The 10,892-nt window shown below is 39.4% G+C and overlaps 1 protein-coding gene across 1 annotated transcript; it reads left to right on the top strand.

The window, feature by feature from the left end:
• Window positions 1-8,481: 8,481 nt before the first annotated feature.
• Window positions 8,482-10,067, top strand: LOC140169289 (uncharacterized). Its single transcript, XM_072192545.1, has 2 exons — window positions 8,482-9,584; window positions 9,638-10,067. Exons 1-2 carry the CDS (start codon window positions 8,482-8,484, stop codon window positions 10,065-10,067), a joined length of 1,533 nt encoding a protein of 510 aa, XP_072048646.1.
• Window positions 10,068-10,892: the final 825 nt, after the last annotated feature.

Raw genomic sequence — 10,892 nt, 5'->3', positions numbered from 1 at the left:
AAATAGTTTACAATAATATCTTGAAAACATTTTAAAAATATTGTTGCAGTGTTTTCATACAAAACGTTTTAAAACGTTTTCATAATCTTTATAACCCAACATTAAATGTTATAAAACTTTTTTTCTAAACCAAAACCCAAATTATAACTGTGTTTGCTGGGATGTTGTAACATTTCCATAAAAATAGATTAGTATTTCTTTTTCCATAAAATGTTAGCTTTTACTGTCAGATATGTTAAGCAAAGAAAATGTGAGTTTGTTACCAGCACTGATGTCGTCAATGCATGTCACTCCATCGGTCATGTTATGGCACGGTTTTTTGATGTGTGTTGAGTGTCCAGCATGCCATGTACGTAATGTGTTATGAACATCGAGTACGTGCTCGATTAATATTTCCATCGTAATATTTAAACGACGGTTCCTAGCTGCGTTTTATTCAAAAGCTCTGATTTTGACTAAACTAAAGTACCTAGAATCGTGATTTTTGTGGGTATTTTAGTTTAATAACGTACATTATAATCGTGTAAAAAGTTTGAAAAATATGGAGGGCGTCTTCCTCAGTAAATGTTACAATATTGATTTAATGTAAGATCTATATTTTGAACATAATTAGTGAATACTTTGTAAATTGTTGAGATCATTCTCTTTGCTATATAAATTATCTACTACGTAAAAGTAGTATAGATTGCACCGAATAAATAACAAATCTGTAACTGCAATTGTGTATTATAAAGTCTCACTTGCTATTATTTCGAGTCAGTGGTAATGCGTGTAACATTCAAACAAGCTATCTACTGCTGATAGCAATGCGTGTAACATTCAAACAAGCTATCTACTGCTGATAGCAATGCGTGTAACATTCAAACAAGCTATCTACTACTGATAGCAATGCTTGTAGCATCCAAACAAGCTATCTACTGCTGATAGCAATGCGTGTAACATTCAAACAAGCTATCTACTGCTGATGGCAATGCGTGTAACATTCAAACAAGCTATCTACTGCTGATAGCAATGCGTGTAACATTCAAACAAGCTATCTACTGCTGATAGCAATGCGTGTAACATTCAAACAAGCTATCTACTGCTGATAGCAATGCGTGTAACATTCAAACAAGCTATCTACTGCTGATGGTAATGCGTGTAACATTCAAACAAGCTATCTACTGCTGATAGCAATGCGTGTAACATTCAAACAAGCTATCTACTGCTGATGTGATGCGTTAACATTCAAACAAGCTATCTACTGCTGATAGCAATGCGTCTAACATTCAAACAAGCTATCTACTGCTGATAGCAATGCGTGTAACATTCAAACAAGCTATCTACTGCTGATAGCAATGCGTGTAACATTCAAACAAGCTATCTACTGCTGATGGCAATGCGTGTAACATTCAAACAAGCTATCTACTGCTGATAGCAATGCGTGTAACATTCAAACAAGCTATCTACTGCTGATAGCAATGCGTGTAACATTCAAACCAGCTATCTACTGCTGATAGCAATGCGTGTAACATTCAAACAAGCTATCTACTGCTGATAGCAATGCGTGTAACATTCAAACAAGCTATCTACTGCTGATAGCAATGCGTGTAACATTCAAACAAACTAACTAGGCCTACCGCTGATAGCAATGCGTGTAATATTCAAACAACGAGCTATCTACTGCAGATAGCAATGCGTGTAGCATTCAAACAAGCTATCTACTGCTGATAGCAATGCGTGTAACATTCAAACAAGCTATCTGCTGCTGATAGCAATGCGTGTAACATTCAAACAAGCTATCTACTGCTGATAGCAATGCGTGTAACATTCAAACAACACGCTATCTACTGCTGATAGCAATGCGTGTAACATTCAAACAAGCTATCTACTGCTGATAGCAATGCGTGTAACATTCAAACAACACGCTATCTACTGCTGATAGCAATGCGTGTAACATTCAAACAAGCTATCTACTGCTGATAGCAATGCGCGTAACATTCATACATGCTATCTACTGCTGATAGCAATGTGTGTAACATTCAAACAAGCTACCCGGTATCTACTGGGGGTAGCAATGCGTTTAACATTCAAACAAGCTATCTACTGCTGATAGCAATGCGCGTAACATTCATACAACTCAGCTATAGACCTGCTGATAGCAATGCGTTTAACTTCAAAACAAGCTATCTACACTCATAGAAATGACTTGTTGGCCTTGTTGGCGCAATTCAAAAAGAGTAAGTTTGGACAACTCAACAATAGTGTAAAAGTTGCCAAACAAAATTCATTTTAGTTATCCGAACTTAGAAAATGCTGAAAAAGCTCAAAAAGTTCCGTCATCTGATCAACTTTGTTGGCATTACTTAAAAAGTTGATGTAAGTCGTTGCGTCAACTTTTTAAGTAATGCCAACTTCTGAATTCAAGTTCAGGGAACTTAGTAAAATAAACAAGGTTCAAAGAACCAATTGGTTGAGTTATTGTAACTCAACATGTAAGTTGATGTAACTCGTTCATATTAAGTTACTGGTACTTATTGTTTTGAGTTATTCCAATTTAGTACTTTGTTACTTAATTCACGTAATTGGATCATTTTCTGCACAATTAGCAGTATTCAAATATTTATTTTTGTAATCAGTGCAAAATTTTGTATACTATAGCACACCTCTAGAAAATTATGCTAACCTAGTTTATGAGTGTACTGCTGATAGCAATGCGTGTAACATTCAAACAAGCTATCTACCGCTGATAACAATGCGTGTAACATTCAAAGAAGCTATCTACCGCTAATAGCAATGCGTTTAACATCAAAACAACCTATCTACTGCTGATAGCAACGTGTGTAACATTCAAACAAGCTATCTACTGCTGATGGCAATGCGCGTAACATTCATACAAGCTATCTACTGGGGATAGCAATGCGTGTAACATTCATACAAGCTATCTACTGCTGATAGCAATGCGTGTAACATTCAAACAAGCTATCTACTGCTGATAGCAATGCGTGTAACATTCAAACAACAAGCTATCTACTGCTGATAGCAATGCGTGTAACATTCAAACAAGCTATCTACTGCTGATAGCAATGCGTGTAACATTCAAACAAGCTATCTACTGCTGATAGCAATGCGTGTAACATTCAAACAAGCTATCTACTGGGGATAGCAATGCGTGTAACATTCAAACAAGCTATCTACTGCTGATAGCAATGCGCGTAACATTCAAACAAGCTATCTACTGGGGATAGCAATGCGTGTAACATTCAAACTAGCTATCTACTGCTGATAGCAATGCGCGTAACATTCATACAAGCTATCCACTGCTGATAGCAATGCGTGTAACATTCAAACAAGCTATCTACCGCTGATAGCAATGCGTGTAACATTCAAACAACAAGCTATCTACTGCTGATAGCATTGCGTGTAACATTCAAACAAGCTATCTACTGCTGATAGCAATGCGTGTAACATTCAAACAAGCTATCTACTGGGGATAGCAATGCGGTTAACATTCAAACAAGCTATATCTACTGCTGATAGCAATGCGTGTAACATTCAAACAAGCTAACTACTGCTGATAGCAATGCGTGTAACATTCAAACAAGCTATCTACTGCTGATAGCAATGTGTGTAACATCCAAACAAGCTATCTACTGCTGATAGCAATGTGTGTAACATCCAAACAAGCTATCTACTACTGATAACAATGTGTGTAACATCCAAACAAGCTATCTACTGCTGATAGCAATATGTGTAAAATCCAAACAAGCTATCTACTGCTGATAGCAATGTGTGTAACATCCAAACAAGCTATCTACTGCTGATAGCAATGTGTGTAACATTCAAACAAGCTATCTACTGCTGATAGCAATGTGTGTAATATCCAAACAAGCTATCTACTGCTGATAGCAATGTGTGTAACATCCAAACAATCTATCTACTGCTGATAGCAATGTGTGTAACATCAAAACAAACTATCTACTGCTGATAGCAATGATTGTAACAATCAAACAAGCTATCTACTGCTGATAGCAATGTGTGTAACTTCCAAACAAGCTATCTACTGCTGATAGCAATGTGTGTAACATCCAAACAAGCTATCTACTGCTGATAGCAACGCGTGTAACATTCAAACAAGCTATCTACTGCTGATGGCAATGCGCGTAACATTCATACAAGCTATCTACTGGGGATAGCAATGCGTGTAACATTCAAACAAGCTATCTACTGCTGATAGCAATGCGCGTAACATTCATACAAGCTATCTACTGCTGATAGCAATGCGTGTAACATGCAAACAAGCTATCTACCGCTGATAGCAATGCGTGTAACATTCAAACAACAAGCTATCTACTGCTGATAGCAATGCGTGTAACATTCAAACAAGCTATCTACTGCTGATAGCAATGCGTGTAACATTCAAACAAGCTATCTACTGCTGATAGCAATGTGTGTAACATCCAAACAAGCTATCTACTGCTGATAGCAATGTGTGTAACATCAAAACAAACTATCTACTGCTGATAGCAATGATTGTAACAATCAAACAAGCTATCTACTGCTGATAGCAATGTGTGTAACATCCAAACAAGCTATCTACTGCTGATAGCAATGTGTGTAACATCCAAACAAGCTATCTACTGCTGATAGCAATGTGTGTAACATCCAAACAAGCTATCTACCGCTAATAGCAATGCGTTTAACATCAAAACAAGCTATCTACTGCTGATAGCAACGCGTGTAACATTCAAACAAGCTACTGCTGATGGCAATGCGCGTAACATTCATACAAGCTATCTACTGGGGATAGCAATGCGTGTAACATTCAAACAAGCTATCTACTGCTGATAGCAATGCGCGTAACATTCATACAAGCTATCTACTGCTGATAGCAATGCGTGTAACATTCAAACAAGCTATCTACCGCTGATAGCAATGCGTGTAACATTCAAACAACAAGCTATCTACTGCTGATAGCAATGCGTGTAACATTCAAACAAGCTATCTACTGCTGATAGCAATGCGTGTAACATTCAAACAAGCTATCTACTGCTATAGCAATGCGTGTAACATTCAAACAAGCTATCTACTGGGGATAGCAATGCGTGTAACATTCAAACAAGCTATCTACCGCTGATAGCAATGCGCGTAACATTCATACAAGCTATCCACTGCTGATAGCAATGCGTGTAACATTCAAACAAGCTATCTATCGCTGATAGCAATGCGTGTAACATTCAAACAACAAGCTATCTACTGCAGATAGCGATGAGTGTAACATTCAAACAAGCTATCTACCGCTGATAGCAATGCGTGTAACATTTAAAGAACAAGCTATCTACTGCTGATAGCATTGCGTGTAACATTCAAACAAGCTATCTACTGCTGATAGCAATGCGTGTAACATTCAAACAAGCTATCTACTGGGGATAGCAATGCGGTTAACATTCAAACAAGCTATATCTACTGCTGATAGCAATGCGTGTAACATTCAAACAAGCTAACTACTGCTGATAGCAATGCGTGTAACATTCAAACAAGCTATCTACTGCTGATAGCAATGTGTGTAACATCCAAACAAGCTATCTACTGCTGATAGCAATGTGTGTAACATCCAAACAAGCTATCTACTGCTGATAGCAATGTGTAACATCCAAACAAGCTATCTACTGCTGATAGCAATGTGTGTAACATCCAAACAAGCTATCTACTGCTGATAGCAATGTGTGTAACATCCAAACAAGCTATCTACTGCTGATAGCAATGTGTGTAACATTCAAACAAGCTATCTACTGCTGATAGCAATGTGTGTAATATCCAAACAAGCTATCTACTGCTGATAGCAATGTGTGTAACATCCAAACAAGCTATCTACTGCTGATAGCAATGTGTGTAACATCCAAACAAGCTATCTACTGCTGATAGCAATGATTGTAACAATCAAACAAGCTATCTACTGCTGATAGCAATGTGTAACATCCAAACAAGCTATCTACTGCTAATAGCAATGTGTGTTAACATTAAAACAAGCTATCTACTGCTGATAGCAATGTGTGTAACATCCAAACAAGCTATCTACTGCTGATAGCAATGATTGTAACAATCAAACAAGCTATCTACTGCTGATAGCAATGCGTGTAACATCCAAACAAGCTATCTACTGCTGGTATAGCAATATGACTACATCCAAACAAGCTATCTACTGCTGATAGCAATGTGTGTAACATTCAAACAAGCTATCTACTGCTGATAGCAATGTGTGTAACATCCAAACAAGCTATCTACTGCTGATAGCAATGTGTGTAACATCCAAACAAGCAATGTGTGTAACATCCAAACAAGCTATCTACTGCTGATAGCAATGATTGTAACATCCAAACAAGCTATCTACTGCTGATAGCAATGTGTGTTACATTCAAACAAGCTATCTACTGCTGATAGCAATGTGTGTAATATCCAAACAAGCTATCTACTGCTGATAGCAATGTGTGTAACATCCAAACAAGCTATCTACTGCTGATAGCAATGTGTGTAACATCCAAACAAGCTATCTACTGCTGATAGCAATGCGTGTAACATCCAAACAAGCTATCTACTGCTGGTATAGCAATATGACTACATCCAAACAAGCTATCTACTGCTGATAGCAATGTGTGTAACATTCAAACAAGCTATCTACTGCTGATAGCAATGTGTGTAACATCCAAACAAGCTATCTACTGCTGATAGCAATGTGTGTAACATCCAAACAAGCTATATAGCCTACCGTATACCGTGCTGATCAAAATGTTCAATTGCATGATCGCCGGCTTTTAATTTTCATTCTAGCTACATACGCTTTAAGTATAGGCCCCCTACATATCATTAGATTTATAAAGTTTACTTTGAGGACTTTTGATAATTTGTCATAAAATTTGTATTATCGCGCGAATCTGCGAATTTCGAAAGAAAAATCAAAATTATTTGATATCAGAATGACATATCCTCGTATGATACAATTCGATAGGTCTGGTGTACTCCCAGGTCCCACAATTCTGTGCCAACGCGTAAAACGTTAACGAAAAGTGGAACCAGCTACCAGTGAAAAGCGCATTCCGAGTTTGTAACTATTATTAATTTAATTTTGACCATAGTTTGAAAAGCTATTAACATGAAGAGCACCGCCATCCAATACGATTTTATTGGATCATTCCTCAAGCTTTAAATGTTCACGAGATAGAGGACGCTATACCGCTTTTATACTGGAACCAGGACTGACTGGACCCAAGCTGATTGGACCCAGCCATTGATATTCACACATGAATCACAGAGATAGGCCTACGTGATAGCAATCTGCACCTGTTTACATCGTAACATAACATCATGATCATCATGATTTTATTCAAATCAAACATACAAAATATAAAGACACACAATTTGAATGAGGATGTGCTGACTGCTGAACAGGCCAGAGGCCTGAATGATGCACTCAGCCTTTTGACTGATAGCCTACAACCATACAAACTAACCAAAAAGAAAAAGAAAAGAAGAAAAGAACATGCAAAGAAAAAGATAAAAAATAAAAACAAGAACAAAACAAAAAAACAATATAAATATTCATGACATTGTAATAAATCGAGGGTTGAGAACCAGAAAGCTTTATAACTGACAAAGATATATATTATGTTCAAAATGTTGAATGATCAGAAAGTCATAAAATCAAAATTATGCACGTATATACTTCATACTCACAACCTACAGTTGGTGGTGGGTGACTTTTGTCACAGGGGTAAGTGATGCGTCTAGTGCACATAGTTGTAGTTGTAGATGTAGATGTAGTTTGCTGCTGTTTCCCTATCCTTCATTCTTAGCTTTCTACCCGTCTAACATTCTCCTAGCTTCTCTTCTATCATTCTCCTCGCTTCTCTTTTTTGCTTGCTTGAAACGCTTCTATACTGCGGACGAACCCAACTTGCCGCTGGCTAGCCGAAAGGCGAAAAGGGAAGCAAATTATGTAAGCCTTCTCCTGCCAGTACATAGCCTCTCCTTACTCAAGACTCCTCATGGCCTCCCAGCGGTCACTACCGGGCAACTGGCATCTTGCGATACCAGGCAGACATGAGGGGATCTGGGAGCAGCAAAGGGCCCCAAAGGTGTGGTACGCAGGCCCACCGGCGCGTGGACACGCCCTGGTTACACACCAACCTTTGCCCCAACTATGGGTCAAATAGTTGAGGTAGTTCACTACCTCAGGCGGACAGTCTCGAGTACCCGGTATTGTTTCGGCAGAAGGGCGCCATGGATTACATGCATATCGCGGCCAGTGAACACAAACAGGGAGTCCTGGGACCTGTACTACTTGCCATATCTGGTTGGAGACGGGATGGTAAGAGTTAAGGGCGATGTGGATCAGATAGTTTCTCTTTTGCTTCGGCCACTGGACAGCTGTGAGAAGGTAAACTCCAATGTCAAACCATTCTGTAGGAGTTGCGACCACAGATATTATAGAGCAACAGAAAAACTATGACAGCAAACCCATATAACACTAGGGTTAAAGTCCCTAACAAAACATCAATTCCTGGAACTGACGCTGATTCAATGAAATCAAATGACGATTTTTCCTCAAAGCCTTATGGAAGGGACAAGTCTGATAAAAGCGTTTGTAACAGGAAAAACCTAATGAACTGCAAGAAAATCATCAACATCTCCACAATGAATGTGAGAACCATCCGAGAGAACAGATGTAGAGAAGAGCTAGTGTCAAACTTGATAGAATACAACATCGACATCCTGGGGATCCAGGAGCACCGCATAGTGCATAAAGAACCAGTCAAATTTGAAGACATCCTGGGTCAGACTCTTATCACAACATCAGCTACCAGGAATAGAGCAGGTGCAGCTACAGGGGGAGTAGGAATAGTGCTAAGTGCAAATGCAAATGCTTCACTGGCTGGTGTGGTACCACATACAGAAAGAATATTGGTTGCCAACTTTCAAGGAAACCCTGCAACTACTGTTATCGTTACTTACTGTCCCACCAATGTGGAAGACGAAGACAAAGTAGAAGATCACTATGACAACTTGAGGAGAACTATAGATTCCATCCCTGCGCACAATGTCTTGATGGTTATTGGAGATTTCAACGGCAGACTTGGACCAGAGGATGCAAAGTTCACCTACCATGACATAACTAATAGGAATGGGAAGTTCTTGGTTGATCTGGCAATTGAAAAGAACCTGATCTGTGCTAACACTTATTTTAGGAAGAGAAAAGGAAAGCTATGGACTTTCTGTAGCCCAGCAGGAAACAAGTACCAACTGGATTATATCCTTCTTCGCAAAAAGTGGAGAAACAGTCTACTAAATGCAGAAGCGTACAATACCTTCTCAAGTGTAGGATCAGATCATAGAATTGTGACATCAAGGATCAGACTCAGCCTAAGAAAGAACAAGACCCTGCCTAGAGGGAAGAACCATGACTGGAAAACACTCTGCTCAGACTCCAAGCTTCAGGAGTTATATACTGTTGAAGTACACAACAGATTTCAACCCTTGGAGGAAATGGAGGAAACAGCCACTGAGAGGTATGAAAGATTCATAAAAGCCAACAGGAAGCAGCAGAAAAGGTTATTCCAGTCAAAAAGAAGAATAGGAAGGTACGGCTTTCAAGCGATATCAGAGTGGTGAGAGCAAGAGATGACATCAGAGAAACCTATGATGCGTACCAGTTGGATGCAACTGAGAGAAACAGACACAGATATAAGGAAGCCAAGGCAAACTTAGAGGAAGCATATAATACTGCTACGGAAGAAGATCTCAGTAAAAGGCTAAGAGCGGTTGAGGAAGCGCATGACAACTGCAAGCATGGACAAAGCTGGAAGCTAATTAATGAAATAACTGGAAGGAAAGCATCAGTGAAAGGTCAGCTGAAAGGAGACACACAGAATGAAAGAATTAACAACTGGTTCACCCACTTCAAAGATCTCCTAGGTAGCCCTCCAGAAATAGATGGAGAAGATGAGGATATTGTACCAGTGGCCAAGGATCTAAACATCAATGTGGCACCATTTAGTCAGGAGGAATTGCAAAGGCAAAGACTGCACTGGTAGAAGGGAAGAGTTGCGGAGAGGATGGTATACCACCAGAGGTACTGAAAAGATGCGATCTGGATGGCATAGTTCTGGAGTTTTGCAATAATGCACTGATTAAAGGAAGCAAGCCTGACCAGTGGTCTATTCTCAACATAGTACCAATTCCTAAGTCAGGAGATCTTAGTCAAGCAGGGAACTATCGAGGGATTAGCTTAAGCTCAGTTGTTGCTAAGATATTCAACAAAATGATACTCAACAGGATCAGGCCTGAAGTAGACAAAGTTCTTAGGATCAACCAGAATGGTTTCAGGGTTGGCCGAACAACAGTAAGCCACATACTGGCCCTAAGGAGGATCATAGAAGGAGTGAAGGCTAAAAACCTGCCTGCAATAATAACCTTCATAGACTTCAGGAAAGCCTTTGATACCATTCATAGAGGAAAGATGCTGCAAATTCTCAAGGCCTATGGAATCCCTAATCAACTTGTGGAAGGCATAGCAAGGATGTATGAAAATACCAAGGCAAAAGTAGTTTCACCAGATGGAGAAACTGAACCGTTTGACATTCTTGCTGGTGTACTGCAAGGAGACACCCTTGCCCCATACCTCTTTGTGGTGGTATTGGACTATGCATTGAGGGAGGCAGTTGAAGGCAAAGAAGAGCAGCTTGGATTCCAACTGGAGAAGAGAAGGAGTAGACGGATCGGACCTGAAGTGCTAACAGATTTAGACTTTGCAGACGACATAGCCCTATTGTCTGAGGAAATCCACCAAGCACAAGAGCTACTGCAAAGGGTTGAATCATCTGTTGGAAAAGTAGGCCTCAAAATGAACGCTTCAAAAA

The sequence above is a fragment of the Amphiura filiformis genome, chromosome 14, assembly GCF_039555335.1.
Source record: "Amphiura filiformis chromosome 14, Afil_fr2py, whole genome shotgun sequence".
Taxonomy (NCBI): domain Eukaryota; kingdom Metazoa; phylum Echinodermata; class Ophiuroidea; order Amphilepidida; family Amphiuridae; genus Amphiura; species Amphiura filiformis.
This window is presented reverse-complemented; position numbering and strand designations above follow the sequence as displayed.

Excerpts from the sequence above, each read along its gene's own strand:
- LOC140169289 (XM_072192545.1), top strand. The coding sequence starts at position 8,482 with ATGACAGCAAACCCATATAACACTAGGGTTAAAGTCCCTAACAAAACA. Across the intron at positions 9,585-9,637 it reads AACAGGAAGCAGCAGAAAAG|AGTGGTGAGAGCAAGAGATG; the intron begins GTTATTCCAGTC and ends AAGCGATATCAG.